At 36.1% G+C, this 20,455-nt stretch overlaps 2 protein-coding genes across 2 annotated transcripts in view; one reads left to right on the top strand and one right to left on the bottom strand.

The window, feature by feature from the left end:
* LOC123557063 (protein phosphatase methylesterase 1-like) overlaps positions 1-12,676 on the bottom strand; it is a 30,460-nt gene extending 17,784 nt beyond the window's left edge. Inside the window, exons 1-5 of the mRNA XM_045348272.2 lie at positions 12,586-12,676; positions 8,337-8,436; positions 7,401-7,493; positions 6,954-7,011; positions 4,632-4,683 (exon numbers count right to left, since the gene is read on the bottom strand). Coding sequence (XP_045204207.2) covers positions 4,632-4,683; positions 6,954-7,011; positions 7,401-7,493; positions 8,337-8,436; positions 12,586-12,662 — 380 coding nt within the window. The 5' untranslated portion in view covers positions 12,663-12,676. The remainder of the gene's footprint in view (positions 1-4,631; positions 4,684-6,953; positions 7,012-7,400; positions 7,494-8,336; positions 8,437-12,585) is intronic.
* Positions 12,677-12,861: 185 nt separating this feature from the next.
* LOC123557064 (C2 domain-containing protein 3-like) overlaps positions 12,862-20,455 on the top strand; it is a 51,883-nt gene continuing 44,289 nt past the window's right edge. The window contains exons 1-4 of the mRNA XM_053543382.1: positions 12,862-13,018; positions 17,609-17,792; positions 18,068-18,351; positions 18,739-18,908. Of these exons, the coding sequence (XP_053399357.1) occupies positions 12,934-13,018; positions 17,609-17,792; positions 18,068-18,351; positions 18,739-18,908 (723 nt within the window). The 5' untranslated portion in view covers positions 12,862-12,933. The remainder of the gene's footprint in view (positions 13,019-17,608; positions 17,793-18,067; positions 18,352-18,738; positions 18,909-20,455) is intronic.

Here is a 20,455-nt window from a genome sequence, read left to right on the forward strand (position 1 = left end):
GACCCTAGGGGGATAATTTGAACAATCTTGGAAGAGGACCATTAGATGATGCTACACACCAAATATCAAAACCCTAGGCTTTATGGTTTTGGACAAGAAGATTTTCAAAGTTTTACCTTTCGGATGCCATGGCAACCAGAGTTTTGTACGGAATTCAATTCTTTGAACAATTTTAAAGAAAACCATCCAAGGAACATCCCTGTGAAGTTTCATCAAAATTGGCCTAGTGATTTAGGAGGAGATGTTGTTTAAAGGAAAATGTGGACGGATGGACGGACGCCGGACGGTGAGCTAAAAATGCATTTCAGAGTTAGCTCTTATGATTTTTTAGAAAAGGTAGACCTTACTAAAAATTTTAACAGATGCCGACGATCAAGTGATGACAATACCTCGTAGATTTTTTTAAAAAATCAGACAAGCTAAAAAACAACATGTTTTTGTATTCATACTTATGTGAGTAATTCAATAACTATATCTGCAAATTGGGCGAATCATTTGTGAATAATTTGATCAACCTTTACTGCTGTGCTATTTTTACTGCCATTTTTTTCCACTTTAATCATCCAATTTATCATTTGAACTGCAAATGCTCAATAATATGTAAACAATTTCAAAACAATTTCTGTTCATCTAAAATAATTATGGCAAATATGCCAAGTTTCTTAACTTTGTTATGAACTAGAGGTGCTTTTAAGAAAAGCGCATGTCTCCCACAACTGCCTAATCATCTGAATAGTAATAGTCTGTCTTTGTATACTGTTTGAGGCCTATTGGTATTCACATGTTGGAGTAACCGGTCTACAATGCTGTACCGGTAGTGTTGGTAATTATGTTCAAGGGCCATAATTCCGAAGTGCCTAGGCCGATTTGGCTAGTTATCAAACTTGGCCGAGGACTTATAGTCAAACACATTTTGTTCAAGTTTGGTGAAGATCGGATGAGAAATGTTCGACTTAGAGTGCGGACAAGATTTGTGACAGACACACACACACACTGACAGGAGTAAATCAATATGTCTCCCACACCACTGTGTAGTGGGAGACATAATAATCTGAAGTTCCAGCTAAATTAGATGATGTGAACATAAGAGTTGCACTACACAGTTTACAAACAGTTTGACCATTGCGTTATAATGCATACCACTTTGTTAGCACTGAAGTTAACCGAGTACCTATATTTGGGATAACAGAATTAATATTTTGTTTCAGGCATAATTATATACAAGAGGACCATGATGGTCCTGAATCGCTCCCCTGTCCCCACATGGCCCAGTTTTGAACTGAGTATGACGTGGATTTTTCTATTTAATTATTTGACCCAAAGACCTAGGTTTTGAGCTCATGTGACCCAGTTTTGAACCTGACCTAGATATCATCAAGATAATAATTCTGACCAATTTTCATGAAGATCCATTGAAAAATATGGCCTCTAGAGAGGTCACAAGGTTTTTTATTATTTGACCAACTCACCTAGTTATTGACGGCACGTGACCCAGTTTCGAATTTGACTTAGATATCATCAAGGTGAACATTCTGACCAATTTTCATGAAGATCCATTCAAAGTATGGCCTCTATAGAGGTCACAAGGTTTTTCTATTTTTAGACCTACTGACTTAGTTTTTGACCGCATGTGACCCGCTTTCAAACTTGACCTAGATATCATCAAGATGAACATTCAGACCAACTTTCATACATATCCCATGAAAAATATGGCCTCTAGAGAGCTCACAAGGTTTTTCTATTATTTGACCTACTGACCTAGTTACTGATGGCACGTGACCCAGTTTCGAACTTGACCTAGATATTATCAAGGAGACCATTCTGACCAATTTTCATGAAGATCCATTCGAAAGTATGGCCTCTAGAGAGGTCACAAGGTTTTTCTATTTTTAGACCTACTGACCTAGTTTTTGACCACAGTTGACCCAGTTTCGAACTTGACCTATATATCATCAAGATGAACATTCAGACCAATATTCATACAGATTCCATGAAAAATATGGCCTCTAGAGAGGTCACAAGGTTTTTCTATTTTTAGACCTACTGACCTAGTTTTTGACACGTGACCCAGTTTCAAACTCGTCCTAGATATCATCAAGATGAACATTAAGACCAACTTTTATATAGATCCCATGAAAAATATGGCCTCTAGAGAGGTCACAAGGTTTTTTTATTATTTAACCTACTGACCTAGTTATTGAAGGCACATGACCCACTTTCGCACTTGATGTAGATATCATCAAGGTGAACATTCTGACCAATTTTTATGAAGATCCATTCACAAGTATGGCCTCTAGAGAGGTCACAAGGTTTTTCTATTTTTAGACCTACTGACCTAGTTTTTGACACGTGACCCAGTTTCGAACTTGACCTAGATATCATCAAGATGAACATTCAGACCAACTTTCATACAGATCCCATTAAAAATATGGCCTCTAGAGAGGTCACAAGGTTATTCTATTATTTGACCTACTGACCTAGTTTTTGATGGCATGTGACCCAGTTTCGAACTTGACCTAGATATCATCAAGGTGAACATTCTGACCAATTTTCATGAAGATCTTGTGAAAAATATGGCCTCTAGAGAGGTAACAAGGTTTTTCTATTTTTAGACCTACTGACCTAGTTTTTGACAGCATGTGACCCAGTTTCGAACTTGACCTAGATATCATCAAGGTGAACATTCTGGCCAATTTTCATAAAGACCCCATGAAAAATGTGACCTCTAGAGTGGTCACAAGCAAAAGTTTACGCACGGATGCACGCACGCGGACGCTGCATGATCACAAAAGCTCACCTTGTCACTTTGTGACAGGTGAGCTAAAAAGTTATAGCTAATAAGCTGAAGATGGTCTATGGGCAAATGTTCTTCAAAGTTAAGGTCATGCCCTCATAATAAGTATTTGTGAATATTTTCAGTCATAGTATAATGCTTACATTTTTTACAAATTGCAGGTAAAAATGACAATTACTCATGGTGACTTCTTTCTGGTAATTAGTTTAGTACACAGTTTTCTTCCTTATACAAACAAAAGTACTTATTGCACTGCACACATATCTTAAACTAGAATTAATGACCAGTAGGTGATGAAAAATCTGTAATTTAAACTGAAACTATAAAGGATCCTCTATTATCTATTCCTATAGTTTTCGAAGGATAGACCGTCCAAGATATTACTTAAATTGTTCAAAATAATGTGCTTTTTCTATTCATTAGCCAAAGGCAAGCTATTGTCAATATTTGCTAATAACAAGTTGTTTTTCTGTTGCTGTTGTTAATATCGAAGGAAATATGCAGAAATGTATATCACCTTTTATAAGGAACTACGTACAGTAAACCTCGCTTATAAAGAACAGCTTGGGACCTCTAAAAATTGTTCCTTATAACCGAGGTACCTTATATGCGTATAGCGAACCAGTTCCTTGTAACCGAGGTTTGAATAACGAACACAATTTGTATAGCGAACACTATCTGACTGACGTTTGATAAGGGCTAAGTGTTCACACTCCGGGCCGACCTTGAATCTTTATGTGAGAAAGTTGCTTTTCTAGTACCGGTCCTTTCCTGCAGAGATGATAAGGTAAACTGCCTGCATGTATATGACTGAAATAGTGTTGAAACGCGGCGTTAAACCTAAACCAAGCCAAAATGTTCGTCGGTAAGAATGACCATAATTTATGTTTATTTTTTGTCGGTTATTTCTATCTTCTTTTTAGAGAGTGCTACATGATGACTATAAGATATGTTGCAGTTACTCCCCTTACTTTGCTTGACTGCATGTTATGTGAATAGGCATCAATACTGATATAAAACAAATGTTATTTTTTATTACAAAAATATTCAATTAGACTACCCATTAAAATTTAAAAGTAGGGTGTTTATGACATACAGTGTATTACGACTAGACAACGGTGCCATACATACGGATTAAAGTGTAAATTATACCTATACTTTTGCTATTGTCCATTTTAGCACCTGCTATAATTTTTACAATTGGAAATTTGGTAAACTGGACTGTTTGCCATTGTTAATCACATGTAATTAGCACATTTATTTAGGATAGTATGACCGTGACCGTGACTGATTTTCGCTCACTATTGTTAACATGAAATAGCCAATACAGGTAGCTGTCGAACATAATCTTGAGTAAATATAAGTCTACTATTGTCTAGTATTTGGTAATTTGATGATATTATATATTTTCTTTTTATCGTATCCGTGAATTAACAAAGTAAAGATCATAGAAATGAAATAATTTGTGTTTATTCATGTACATGAAAGCGATGTTCAAGTGCCTGAAAGCACGTGATAGTGCCGACGTTACTCTGACGTCATCAGCGATTTTCATGTTTATTTCCGGTTTTCAATAATTTTTATTCTTTATGTCTGTTTGCTATAACCGAGGGTTTTTCCATTGAATTTCGTACTTTGGGACTGGAAAAAGTGTTCCTTATAACCGAGTGCTCCTTATAACTGAGTTCCCTATAACCGAGGATTTTTACATTGAATAAAGAAGGAATTAGATCGGGGAATTGAAAACTGTTCCTTATAACCGAGTGTTCCTTATATCCGAGTTCCTTATAAGTGAGGTTTACTGTACATTGTACAAACAAAATCAACAGAAGATTACCTTGACATAACTTCAGCTGACAATGTGATGTCATCTGTTGTCACACTATCACCTAAAATATAAAAATTCTTATCCTTTACAACAAGAAAAAAATTATTCAGAGATTGTACAATTATTATATCACAAAGTCCCACTAAATGTTCAAAACCATGCAGATAACATAATCACATAATGACAGCAGTATTATCCTGATATAATGTGTAGGCATTTAAGGTACAGTAATTCATCATGTCTGGATTGAAATATTTAAATTAAAATCTACAATGCAGAATTCAATTAAATCCTAATCTTCCAGACGTCCAGCCTAGATTTCATTAAGGTAATCATTCTGACAAAAATTCATGAAGATCAATTGAAAAATACCGCCTCTATCGCATACACAAGGTTTTTCTTTGATTTGACCTAGTGACCTAGTTTTTGACCCGAGATGACCCATTTTCACACTCGGCCTACATTTCATCAAGGCAATCGTTCTGACCAATATTCATGAAGATAAATTGAAAAATACAGCCTCTATCACATACACAAGGTTTTTCTTTGATTTGACCTAGTGACCTAGTTTTTGACCCGAGATGACCCATTTTCGAACTCGACCTAGATTTCATCAAGGTTATCATTCTGACCAATATTCATGAAGAATAATTGAAAAATACAGCCTCTATCGCATACACAAGGTTTTTCTTTGATTTGACCTAGTGACCTAGTTTTTGACCCGAGATGACCCATTTTCACACTCGGCCTACATTTCATCAAGGCAATCGTTCTGACCAATATTCATGAAGATAAATTGAAAAATACAGCCTCTATCACATACACAAGGTTTTTCTTTGATTTGACCTAGTGACCTAGTTTTTGACCCGAGATGACCCATTTTCGAACTCGACCTAGATTTCATCAAGGTTATCATTCTGACCAATATTCATGAAGAATAATTGAAAAATACAGCCTCTATCGCATACACAAGGTTTTTCTTTGATTTGACCTAGTGACCTAGTTTTTGACCCGAGATGACCCATTTTCGAACTCGGCCTAGATTTCATCAAGGTTATCATTCTGACCAATATTCATGAAGATCAGTTGAAAAATACAGCCTCTATCGCATACACAAGGTTTTTCTTTGATTTGACCTAGTAACTAGTTTTTGACCCGAGATGACCCATTTTCGAACTCGGCCTAGATTTCATCAAGGTTATCATTCTGACCAATATTCATGAAGATTAATTGAAAAATACAGCCTCTATCGCATACACAAGGTTTTTCTTTGATTTGACCTAGTAACCTAGTTTTTGACCCGAGATGACCCATTTTCGAACTCGGCCTAGATTTCATCAAGGTTATCATTCTGACCAATATTCATGAAGATTAATTGAAAAATACAGCCTCTATCGCATACACAAGCTAAATGTTGACAGACGACAGACGACAGACAGACGCCGGACATCGAGTGATCAGAAAAACTCACCTGAGCATTGCTCAGGTGAGCTAAAAAGGGATCTGCCAAATAATAACAAGAGCAATATACACAAAGCAAAGTCTTATATGACCTTTCACCCCTAAGTGTGACCTTGACCTTGAGGCGAGTCATCCGAAACGTGCTCTGCATGTCGTCTCAGTGTGGTGAACATTTGTGCCAAGTTTCTTTGAAATCCTTCAAGCAGTTCAAGAGTTACAGAGCGGACACGAAACAAACTGATATGACCTTTGACCCCTAAGTGAGACCTTGACCTTGAAACGAGACATCCAAAACATGTGCTCTGCACGTCGTCTCGGTGTGGTGGACATTTGTGTCAAGTTCCTTTCAAATCCTTCAAGGGGTTTAAGAGTTACAGAGCGGACACGAAATTGCTAACGGACGGACGGACACTGGGGGTATAACATAATACGTCCCTTCAGGCGTATAATTACATGTTGTATAGTTGTATATCATATATCTAAATAAAGGCTTGTATGGTTAATTTTGATTTATTTGAAATTATTAAGTATCAACACTTACATCAGTACATTTCATCTTTAGAAAGAAAGTAACATTGCCAGTTGTATCAGTTAGCACAAGCGTTGCCATTTGTTTGTGGTATTACTTATGTTTCCATATGCCAGATCCAGGTTTTATTCTAGGTTATTCGGATAAATAATGTTATGCTACGACTTTGTTTATCAAACATGCAGTTACCTCTGCAAGTTTACAAATTACATGTTTATCAATCAATCAATCAATCAATCAAATCATCAAATCAAATCAAGTCAATCTGACAGACTCTTAATGTATGTCATGACCCTGAACAGACATAGTAATGACGTGTGATAAAAATAAATATGACTTACCATGACCCCTGAGATCTATTGCAGTACATCTACAAGCCACCAGTTTGGACAGTGAACCCTGAAATACAAATTAAAGCAGCATGGAAATAAATCTTTTTGTTCACATTTATTATTTTGCAATTTGATTAAGGTTTCTAATACATCCAATCCATACATTATAAATTACAGGAATATCTATTAAAACAAAACACATGATGCTCTTTTATGTATGATAATAGCCAGAATTTCTTTTGTCATACCATTGCCTGCTCAGCCTATTTTTCATTTATCTGATCTCTTTAAATACATGTACAATTTTTGGCAAAAAGTTCATTTTGAATCCCACTTTGACAATTATGTTTGCATAAATTTATAAACCTTCCCTGGCAATGACAGCACTAATTCTGAACAATTTACTTGTTTTGTTCTGTGGTTTAAATTTCTTACTATAAGATGAAAGAAACTTACACATAGGGCTGCCCAAGAGAGGGCAGAAAATCCCCCACCATGGAGAAACAGTAACACAGGGCCCTCAGTACCACATTCATACACACGGAATACCTTGCATTGTTAAGGTAAATTTATACATCACAAAAATTCTAAGTGCTTTAATTACTCAATGAAATTGTCATAATTATGAACCTCTATTAAAGGTGTTGAATTTCATGAACTGCTCGAGAAAGCATGGGAGGTCAATCCATCAATACTAGTTCATGAACTGTTCAAGAAAGCATGGGAGGTCAATCCATCAATACTACAGCACGCAGTGTATATGGATTATTAATTTAACATATCTGATAGATAATAAAAATTCTAATAAAAACTGTAGTGAAAAAATCAAATCTTTCTTTGCGACATCAGTTGACAAAATGGGATAACATAAAGCCACTAAATTCAGAGATTTCAGAAATTCTTACTCCCTCTAAAACATTGTAAGCAACTACCGAAGTCTTTCAAGAAAAACATGAAAAAGTACTTCTAACAGTTTGACATCAAAATACTCTGCCATAACAATTACATAATATTGACCATGACAAACAAGAAATTATTTATAAATAAAGAACTGAACTAATCTTAATACTCTAATGTTAATTTCATGGTTATTGTGTTCCTCTAAACATCAATCTTTAAAACAATGAACCTTTAAAACACCGAGTCCCAAGCTCTTAAAAGTAAGTTTACTGCAATGTGATCATTTAAACATACTGGTAATTATGGCCTGAATTGTTTATGGCAAAATAATATACCGGTAATAAAAACCTATGCTAGAAATGTCTGCTGTGTGTTTAAACTCTTTTAAGAATAGCTTCGATTTTCTAAACTATTCTCAAAAAATTGCTTCAGAAGTCCGATGATCTTGCTATGCCTCAAAAAGATTCATCACTTGTATTTTCAAAAGGATACATTTTCACCAACTTCAACATTATGTTCCTTTTCAAAATAATTGTCCCAATATACTGGTGTATAGTCTCTCCTTCGTCCTATAGGTTTTTTCTTCCCGCCTCTGAAAATATAAGCAATTTTTGCTTGATAAACAACAGCACCGCCTTGCGGGTGCAGACGCTCATCTGATTTTTTTGTCTCTCTATAATATTTTCTAAGTCCAAAAGGAGTCATAATTCTTGCAAAAAGCAGGATGGAGTTATGTTATCCAGCACATGTAACAAAACATTTCTGAACCTTTAGCCTGCTAGATTTCTAAAATGGACCGGTCTATCATTCAATCTGGGCAGTAACACGTCTTATTCAAAGGAGTGTTTATTGGAAATTAACTGACAGAAAAGCGAACAAAGCGAACAGTTGCAAATGCAAAATAAATGCCAAATAAAATAAAATAAAGGATAAACGTTAAATGACAAGATAAATTCAAATAAGTGATGAAAATGGGGAGGTATGGGAACTCCCAATCTTTGTCCATCCCAAAACAAAAATAACACATGCTGTAGGTTATGATGTGGAACAACTATTTTAAGTTTGAATCAAATCCATTCTGCAATAACAGAAACTGACTGAGTGAAAGTCTTTCAAAACTTTCAAATGAAACAAGAATGCCAGACTGTAACATTACAAAATACGCCCGTCTAATATTCAGTTACGTATCATAAAGGTAATAATGTTGATGTTGTATGCCTTGTTAACCCCCCACCCTCCCCCACAAAAGGAGTAAGAAGGAATCAGAAATTGACAATCGGATCAAAACTGTTTGAATGGATAAAGGCATATTTCGCCAATTTGCCTTGGGCGATTTAAGTGGTTTTTAAACCTGGCTGAGATATTATGCCCAAAAACATTGTCATCAAGTTTGGTGAAGATCAGATCAAAACTAATCGAATTAGAGGGCGGACAAGGCTAAATTTGCAGTTTTTCGAGAAATTCAAGAGCCATAACCCGGGAGTGCCTGGGGTGATTTGGCTGGTTATTGAACCTGGTGGAGATATTATGTCCACAAACATTGTCAGGAAGTTTGGTGAACATTGGATGAAAACTGTTCGACTTAGAGAGCGGAAAAGGCTAAATTTGCAGTTGTTCAAGTAATTCAAGGGCCATACAAGTAATCCAACAGTGCCAGGGTGATTTGGCTGTTTACTAATTTGGCTGAGATATTAATAATTATTATGCCCACAAACATTGTCAGGAAGTTTGGTGAAGATCGGATGAAAACTGTTGGACTTAGAGAGCTGACAATGCTAAATTTGCAGGTTTTTTTTAGTAAATCAAGGGCCATAAGCCAAGAGTGCCTGGGGCGGTTTAGCTGGTTATCGAACTTGGCTGAGATATTATGCCCACAAACATTGTCAACAAGTTTGGTGAAGATAGGCTGAAAACTGTTCGACTTAAGAGATCGGACATGCTTTTGGACGCAGACCACCACAGGTGGTCACATAATATGAAAGAGCTGGGCGTACAAAAAAGCATAATTCACTAAATTCACAAAATGTTTCTCACAGATCTGACTTACGGCCATAATTGTATAATATGATGTGGAACAATTATTCTAAATTTAAATCAATCCATTCACTTATAAGAGAGATAGAGTGAATGTGCATCAAAACTTAAACCTGAAATTCTAAGTAAAAAAGGGGAATTATTCATGAACTATTGGTGTGACTGAGAGTTGTGGCCCTTGTGTCATATGAAGAGGGTAATGAAGATGAACATTTATTTATCTAGTTTGAAGCAAATTCATATGTAATATGAAAAGGAAGTGTCTAGGGGTATGGATCCATATCTCTAGAATCAGATTGCGCGTATGCGCTTGAATTGACACACACCTCCAGACAGTGTTAATGTAAATATTACCCTCCGACAATGCAATCCCGACATCGATAAAAACAGCTGATTAATTCCTTTTGAAACTGATTATAATATACGTGTAAAACTTACTAGAAATGGAAAAAGGTGTCATTGGGGACTTTGCAAGTCCGACTGTCGCTTCCCAGAACGCATAAACGGTGTAAAGCTAAAATACTCTCAGACATTGCGATCTCAACACTCATAAAACAGCTGATTATTTCCTTTTGAAAATGATTACCGGTATATATACATATATGTAAAACTTATTAGAAATGGTAACAAGAGGGTTATGATGACCCTGTATCACTCACCTGAGTAATATGAGCCACAAGTTTCAAATGGCAAACTGATGCTAAAATATTAAGAAGGTAGGTCAGTAAGTCACACTCATGGTAACTGAAAGTCAGATTTAAGATCGGTGTGCAAAACTGTACATGTCATCCAAATTTCAAGGCTGTATCTTAAAAACAAGGAAGTAGGTCAGTAGGTCAAGGTCACAGTCAAGTGATCCCTAATCGCTTGGGGTCATCAGGTAATCATAATTAAACAGTCTAGGAAATATGATCTGATAATTTTTGAAGTATTTTTTCCTATATAACTCATAATTATAACAAGTGACCCCCAGGGCAGGGCCACTTTTCACCCCAGGGGAATAATTTGAACAAACTTGTTAGAGATCCACCAGGCAATGCTACATACCAAATATCAAAGGCCTAGGCCTTGAACTTTCAGACAAGAAGATCTTTAATTTTTTTTTCCCTATATATAAGTCTATGTTACACTTGATACCCCAAGGGCAGGGCCTCTTTCCACCCTAGGGACATAATTTGAACAATTTTGGTAGAGAAACACTAGGAAAGGCAACATACTTAATATCAAAAGCCTAGGCCTTGCAGTTTCAGGTATGACGATTTTTTCCCATATTATGAAGTCTATGTAAAACTTGAGACTCCCCGGGGCAGGGTCCCTTTTCAACCCAGCATTCCCAGGGGCATAATTTGAACAATTTTGGTAGAGGACCACAAGGCAATGCTACATACAAAATATCAAAAGCCTCTAGGTCTTGTGGTTTTAGACTAAAAGATTTTTAAAGTTCGACAACGCAGAACAGGGGAACCAATTATACATTATGTGTAACATAAACACTTCTGCATAATTGGTTCCCCAGTTCTGCATTGTCGATACCTGCTCATGTCAGCTGGACGCCACATACAAATCCAACAGAAAGTTGATGTGGCCAGCACAAAATTACTGGCATGAGATGAAAATAATGAAGAAATTTGCTAGTATTAGGCCATGACAGGTAATAATATATATATATGAATGGAAAGATTTTTAAGGGCTGAATTGACTGACACTAAAAACTTGTGAGTTTGTGTCAGATAAAGTTATACATAAAATTGTCCGGAACAAAGTCACTGTATATAAATATTGAGGAGAAATTTGGAATCTTGAGTATAGGCCTGATAGTTTATTGGGGTATTTGCAAAATGCTACCAGATGCTAAGGAAACTTGTCCGTCAGATATGTCTGTGTGGTGGTGATATGCAGAAAATTAATGACTAATACTAAGATAAGCTTGTCAAAGCCCAAAGTGTCTGTGGAATATCGCGTAATAATGTTGCAGCAGCGGCCATTATCAACCTAAATGTTGGAGGTGTAGTCCAACTAAGTTGATGCGATCCTAGGATATACTGAGATAATTTTCCCCACTCACGTCAAACACTCGAAAGACCAAAATAGTTGAAGCAATTTCCGATGAAATTTTCATCGCTACCGACGCTTTAAAGTTTACATGCTATAGGTTTAAATGCCGATTATTTCACGATTGGCCATAAATTCAAATAAAACTTACATCTATCGAAAGGGGATTCAATTCCACATTTACTTGTATAAAAATATCAAATATATATCCAAAATTACGAATTTTCTAGTGCTTTGAGCCTATGTTTGTAATGCACACAATTAATGTTAACGGTGTAGACATGCAAATATGTGCAAGCAATATTTTTAACCAAACTGTGAACTGTGATTTACCCTCCATTATTTTTATACTTCAAAGTTTTAGATTGCCAGTCACAAATATAAAACAATCTGAAATTAGAATATCGAATTATTTTGAGTAGTCGGAGGTAAAGCTTAGGCAGAGCGATAGATAATCTGGCTTATGGTCAATTAAATGACTACTGTCAGTACTGTACAACGTTTAAGTCGACAACATTTCATGTAGGATTAAATGCACGATGTGAAAAGTACCACGACACAATTTGAAAAAGTATCAATTATACAGCTTAAAACTACTATTACTGGTCATTTGAGGCAAGTGAAAACAAAAACATATTTGCATTTTTTTCCTTACCCAACACCAGGTGGCGGCATTGGGGGTAAACCGCCCCCTATTCGTTTTTTGATTGCCTGTCTTTGAAGATCTGACATTTCCTTTACTAGTCTCTAACCGTTTTTAGTGCTAGATTATGCCAGAGTTTTAAGCTAAGATTTCCGTAATATTATGTTAATGATTCACAATTATAATCAAAATTCATAACAAAATAATAAAAATTATGGTTATTCTACCTGTCTTCAAAGAAATCTTTGAAAAATTTAGAGATTAATCCGAGATGTAAATAAATGGCGGACAAGTTTGGAAATCAGTTTGATTAGTAACCGCGAAAAACATCAAAATGTGATTCATAATGACAAGGATCTAATGCGAGAAAAGGATGAAATTAAAGCAAATATTATAGAAATGGTGAAGAAAAAGGTTAAAGCGTCTCAAAAGCTGAAAATACGTGGTATGCATTCTGAATTCTTAGTTGACATTAGCAAGAACCATGTTTGTACATGTTTTCTTGGCAAGGCTACTGACGTTTTGGCACATTTCTAACGATTACATAATTTCATGGCTATGTTCATTAAATATTTAGAGACATCTTATGTGTTTTAACATGAGTGCTATGTTCCAAAAATATTTTCAGTTTTTAATGGAAACATGTTGCTTTTTTCAATGAAAAATATTTCCCCACCCACCTTCTTTGATATTGTCAATCACAGGTACTCTGCAGCAGGACGAATGGCCGCCGTGTTGACTGCCCGCATGGGGGAACCTCGCTGTTCAAATAAATCTTGTTTAGTCAATAAAAATACATTTATCTGGTATCTATCAGTGGAAATATGCACATAATGTTCAAATTTAACTTATCCTGTTTTCTCATATTCTCGGGGGTCTAAGGGGTTGTTTTTATTCCCAGTAACAGATTTACCATTTCATAAACAGCATTTGGGTGTTATTTTGTAGAAAATTCACTTGTCTTTCAGATGGAGTCATAAAATATTACTGAAGTTATCCTATTTAATTATTTTCTTCCTGTACTTGATACCACCCTCACCCGCAGAAATGGACCAAGAGTTTGTCGTATTCCCGTGGATTTAGATTTGACTTTTCATCACAAATAAGTTTTAGAATTTAAAACATTAAAATTACCATTGTGTTATAAAAAGATATATTCTGTTGTAAATACATCAAGAAATACTACAATTAATTGCATAATCAATAATTTATGGCAAATTTGCTAACACCACCAGAAAAAAAATAAGGATTTTTTTGAAAACTGAGTAAAATGCTGATAGTTTCGTCAGTGTGCATTCAGATCACTTGAAATTTTCAGTGTGTCAGTTTTGTACCAGTCCTGTCTAGAAAACAACAAACATTAAATTATTTGACAACTTTTTCCAAACTTTGATTATAATTATAACTCCCAACTCTATCTATCGTTTAAACCAGTTGACCAAGCATCAAAGGCAGCCACAATCACACGAGTTGAACAATGCCTAAAAGAAATCATCTCATGGATGAATTCAAACATGTTAAAATTGAATGCAGACAAAACTGAAGTAATTCTTTTTTCAAGTCAAAAACACTCCAAACATGTTGAAAATCTAGAACTGAAAGTTGGCGATTCGAGCATAAGACCATCAAAAACAGGTTCGAAACCTTGGTGCTATGCTTGATTTGAACATGCACATGGACCATCATGTTAATTCTGTGACTCGAACATGCTACGGCCAAATACGACACGTTGGTCATATTCGACCATATTTGACAACTAAACCCGCTTGTGACCTCACGATTAGATTACTGCAATGCTCTTTTGTACGGCGTGCCAAAATTAACAACGAGCAAACTGCAAAATGTCCAAAACACAGCTGCACGTCTTGTTACCAAAACAACCCGTTTTGAACATATAACACCAATCCTTAAAGATATTCATTGGCTTCAAATACAAGATAGAATCAAATACAAAATTCTCATTCAAACATTCAAGGCCTTGCATGGACAGTCGCCGGTGTATATGAGAGACTTACTGGAGGTGAACGTGCCAACTAGAAATCTGAGGTCAGCAAATGCAGCAACAACCCTTGTGCCACAAAAAAGTCAACTGGTTACCTACGGGGATAGAAGTTTCAGGGTTGCCACCGCAAAACTATGGAACTCTCTCCCTGACAATCTCAGAAAAGATTCATCACTTAATTCATTCAAAAGAGCTCTCAAAACACACCTTTTCAAAATTTTCTACAACACATAGATACCAACTGTGACTGTTTCTACTCATGAATAATAAATATGCCATTGTTATTTCTGTAATACAGAACTACAGCAAGTCATTCATCGCTGACGAAGGTCTCTTAACTGTACAATTCATCATGTAATTAACTAAATTGACAATTCATCTTTTATTTCATCATGTCACATTTTAAGGGTTATGACGTTCTATGTGTGTGTTTTTCGCAAGACTTGAGTTTCACTTGAAATGTGTGGTATTTCTATCTAAAACAGTACATGATGGCACCATTTACGGAGAGGTTGAACCACCATATGCAGCCCGTCTGGGCGTACCAGATGTTTAAAGCACTGGTATTGGCAATAGGGGTAAAACGACCTCAGGGGTGGGTAGTGCGGTCATGGCTGTTTGTTACAATAAGGCTGTAAATATTATCATTGTTCATTTATGATATTGTTGTTATTTTTTATTATTATGTACAACACCATTGAAAATATTATTTATAAAAAAGGCGTTTAATCAAATTGTTCAGTTTCAGTTTTGTGATTGCATATGCCATGTTTTGTTATTTTCCTACATATCTGCGATGTGTCACATGTTTAATTGTAAAGCGCCTTTGAACGTATATTACATATGAAAAGGGCGCTCAACAAATCTGGTATAATGATAATAATAATAATAACTTGAAGGCAAAAAACGAGAATATGAGAAACCCTGAGAATACAAGAAACAGGGATAATTGGAGAGATCATGCTGATTTCCAGAAAAAAATTCTGAGCTGTCAGATTGCTGTCAAAAGAGAGTTGAAATTGGCACATCATTTGAAAAGCGTAGTCGGGCTCCTTGACGAAACAGATTCTGGGTATTCCACTTCTGTTGGTTGAAAACATGGCGCGAGAGCTACCTTGTCATTTTTTATAATCATCAGTGAATTAAGAATATTTTTAAAAAGCGTTTCAGTAAAAAAATTTGGTTTATTTGATGAAAACATGTGTAAACAATTAATATTTCAGTAAGATAAATATTGGTCAAATCACGGTGGGCAGTCAACACGGCAGCCAATCGTCCTGCCGCAGGGTACCTGTGTTGTCAATGTGAATTAGTCAGAAATTCAACAATCCCCAATTACCCTTAAATCAGCGTTATTCACACATATGATAAATTTCATTTGCATGCAAGTCTAAAAAATCTGCAGGTATATAATTATATTGCATGCATAAAAAAATATGACAGAAAAGATACATTGTTCGTTCGTAATGAAGCAAAATTCAAGTCGTCCAATTTTTTTGCTTGACAATACGAAGAATAAGTAGAGCTGTCCTACTCACCACGGTGTCACAAATCTCCTTATCATGAGTTTCTTAGTTTTATTTCAGCTACATGTACCAGTGCTCCAGCTAGGATTAAAAAAGGGCAGGGTGCTGGCACTGAAAAGGGCACTTCTGGGGTGGTGGTCGGTCTGGGACCGTGCTCCTCCGGGAAAAAAATATAACTGGTCCATGCATACAGTGCATTTTAACATACTTTAGGCATGGAATTTGGCATAATGTAGGCATGTTTTTTGGCACACTTTAGGTATGGTCTTTTAATAGGCTATGTCTGTCATCTGTAATGCACCTATTTATTAACTAAAAATTCTGCTGTTTGTATTTTACTTGGCATTGATTTTCAACTTGTAACATTTCTTTGTAATTGCATACTGAATAACAATATTTATGTGTTTAGGCCTATTTTGTTACAATTTCAGTATACATCTTCTCCATGTAGGCTACTTGATATTTATAAATTTATACGTGCAACATATTATATACAGAAAATAAAGTTTAAACTTCCACTTAAATAAATGTAATCAGGCAAAGTTTTTAACTTAAAACAGTCTAAAAGCAAGTTTAGCACTTGTAAAAGACATACCGGGTATCCAAAATTTTTATCCGGATATGGTTACACTTTTTTCTAAAAGCCGTCGAATGTCCAGTTTAAATAATATTTTTGAAAAATTATTATGATGCAAAGACAGTTTAACAGCATTTTACAGTATCTGACACTAAACTGGACCCTGTCATTACAACTTAGTAAACTAATTTCAAAGAAATCTTCATGAAAAATCGGCAATTTCTCAAAGCAGACGACAACCTACTTTCGATTTCAAAAACTTGTAAAACGATAAAATCAAAACATTTTCCTATTTAAATTTGATTGTGATCGATTTTTATTAATTAGATTTAAATGTCTGTTGTCTGGACTTAAGTTTCAGTTGTGTATAAAGGGGTATTTACGACTATACTGTATTACCGAAAACGAAAGCACACTTTGACAGGTGGCGCGAAATGATAATAATTTCAGACTGGTTTGCAAACTGTTTTAACACTAAGGTTCAGTGATTTTAATGCTAGTGGAGCAGTCTAAAATATCACTGTTTGCCTCGGGCACGATTTACAGCAGGTAATTGTTAATTGTTTGCTAATTATGTCAATGCCCCCTGGCGTGTATCACTCGATAAAAAGGGGGTAAAAGCAGTGTATTATAATCACTGAGGCAAAAAAGGGAAGTTTGGCTAAAAAAAAGAAATGAATGGTTGTAAAACGGGCTGGGTGCCTGGCGGGGCAACAGGGCGGAACGAATTTTGGAACGGGCGATGCGCCCTGCTGTAAATAGCTAGCTGGAGCACTGTGTACTTAAGACCCACAGCTCCAAAGAAGAAGAAGAATGTGTTACACTGCATTATAGCCATAACCTAGAAAAAGTCAAGAATATCATACAATGAAATGACCAACAGTTACTGTCTTTTGCTTCATTTATATGATTATTTTTCTATTTTGTCAGAAAATTCATGGCATCAGGAAGATGTGCAAGTCAATACTGGATTACCCCCACAAGTCGAAGGACAGCTTAGATGTTTTTGTCGTGTGTCAGTCACTCAAATTACATGGGAAGTCCCAAACACTCCAGATGTAACCTATGTTAGTCTCAAATGGTGGGGTGAGCCAGGCAATGGGATTGTGTTTAGGTATTCTTTTATTATAAAAATGAATAAATACGGTTTAGTTTAATACCAGAAAACTATATAATTGAAATTTGTTGAAGTGTTTGCATATTGCCATATTTTGTGGTTTTCTTAGCATGTTGACTCTCACTAAACCTTGGCAAGTTTTAGGTCTTTTTTATATGAAATTGGAGTATTTACAGCCTGTCAATCAAATTGATGCTAGTTAACTTGATGTGATAGATCAATGGTATAAAAGTGTACTCAGGCAGTCATAAAATCTGTGTTGTTTCTTTCAGACCTGTAGATCTTAAATGTGGCCGTTCGGGACAAGCAAAGACCACAGCCAGGTTTCCTGTTAGATCTGGACCCAAACAGTTCACGGCGTACCTAGCTGATATGTCAAGCTTGGTTCTTGAGGTTCTCAGTGGTCCAATGCAGGTCCCGATTGGAACTGTAGATGTCCCGAATATAGGGCTGTTAGCCCCTAATAGACCAGTAAATGGACTATATCCAATAATCTCACCAACAGAAGAAAAGATTGGTGAACTGCATGTTTCTCTTGTACTAGAATCTCTTATGGGTAAGTTCATCAAATTTTATCAAGTTTGTTTTGCACAGCATAACTTTTCGTAGAAAGAAATTTTGATTTTGGTGTAAACTGTCCTGTCTCCGTGGAGGGCATTATGCAGCTGGGCAACATGATTTTCTTTGCTATCATAAATATATTCACTATCTTACTGTCATTTCCTGCTGGGTGCTGCAAACTTTAAATTCATTTAAATGAGAAATTACTATAGATATGTTGTTTTCATAAGGTAGTGTTTATTTCTTTTTATCATTATAGATAAGTATTTTCCCTGTGTCACTTTAGGAAACCTGAAACAAAAATATTCTTCAGGATTTGTAATTTTAATATCATGCTTCATAGCATATGATTATAGTTGTTTATTTTCCCATTTTCTTTCAGCTTCCTATGACAGTATGGGGTCTATTCCTACTACAGATGTCAGTATGGAAACATATACCTCACACGTGACTCAGGAGTCTACATACCCAAAACAGTCCCGCCCCACACCTCATACAGATCAGCCACAGAAGCCGATGGAGGATCCGTTCATTTCTCCAGCTTCTCATCAGGTAAAACATTCAGGGCACCTTTTTTGGGGAGTGGGGAATGGTGGGGGCACTTGTCACTAGGCGCGTCTGTTCTTATTTGTGTTGTGCATATCTCAAAAAGTATTTGACCTAGAGTCGTCAAACCTTACAGGGAGTGTTATTCAGCATGTGAAGTTTTACACCTGGTGTTTTAATTAGGATTTCAGACGGCCAGGCCAGAGTTATATGGCCCTTGACTTAGTCAGAATATGCATACAGTGACAGGAGTGGGGGCACGTTTTTCATATTTATACAAGTTGAATTTGCAGAGCTTTTTATCCTTACATATCTGTTTATGCAAAAATTAGATGAAATCTCAATTGAAAATGTAGACAAAGCAAATTCAAAGTTTAAAAGTCAGATTCTATTAGTATTAGCCTCAAAATGTTTTATATGAATACATATGAGCCGCGCCATGAGAAAACCAACATAGTGCGTTTGCGATCAGCATGGATCCAGACCAGCCTGCACATCCGCGCAGTCTGGTCAGGATCCATGCTGTTCGCTAACGCTTTCCCTAATTGCAATAGGCTTTGAGAGCGAACAGCATGGATCCTGATCAGACTGCGTGGATGGGCAGGCTGGTCTGGATCCATGCTGGTCGCAAATGCACTATGTTGGTTTTCTCATGGTGCGGGTCAATATATATGTTTAATGCAAAATCTACTGGTGATTGTACCCCCCCCCCCCCGACAACAAAGTTGTAAGGGGGGGTATACTGGTTTCAGGTTGTCTGTCCGTAGACGCAATCTTGTGCGCACCATCTCTCCTTATCCCCTTGACAGAATTTAATGAAACTTCACACAAGTAATCAGTACCAACAGTAGTTGTGCATGGGGCATGTTAGGTTCTTTTAGAAAAAAAATTTGCAGAGTTATGGGACTTTGTTTTTTTGTTACTATACTATATACATAGACACAATCTTGTGTGCACCATCTCTCCTCATCCCCTTGACACAATTTAATGAAACACAAGTGATCAGTAACAACAGTAGTTGTGCATGGGGCATGTTAGGTTCTTTCAGAAAAAAAATTTGCAGAGTTATGGGACTTTGTTTTTTTGTTACTATACTATATTTGTTACTATACTATATTTGTTACTATACTATATACATAGACACAGTCTTGTGCGCACCATCTCTCCTCATCCCCTTGACACAATTTAATGAAACTTCACACAAGTGATCAGTAACAACAGTAGTTGTGCATGGGGCATGTTAGGTTCTTTCAGCGACAAAAATTGCAGAGTTATGGGACTTTGTTTCTTGTTAACATACTATGTACATACAGTCTGCATATGCAATCTTGTGCGTGCCTAATCTACCAAACCCTTACATACAATTTAATGAAACTTTACACAAGTGATCAGTACCAACCCTAGTTGTACATGGTGCATGTTACATTCTTTTAGATAAATATTCTGCATAGTTATGGGACTTTGTTTTTTGTTACTATACTGTATACATACAGTCTCTATACATACAGTCCACATAATTATGCAATCTTGTGTGTGTCAAATTGCGATGTACT

The sequence above is a fragment of the Mercenaria mercenaria genome, chromosome 5 (assembly GCF_021730395.1).
Source record: "Mercenaria mercenaria strain notata chromosome 5, MADL_Memer_1, whole genome shotgun sequence".
Classification (NCBI taxonomy): Eukaryota; Metazoa; Mollusca; class Bivalvia; order Venerida; family Veneridae; genus Mercenaria; species Mercenaria mercenaria.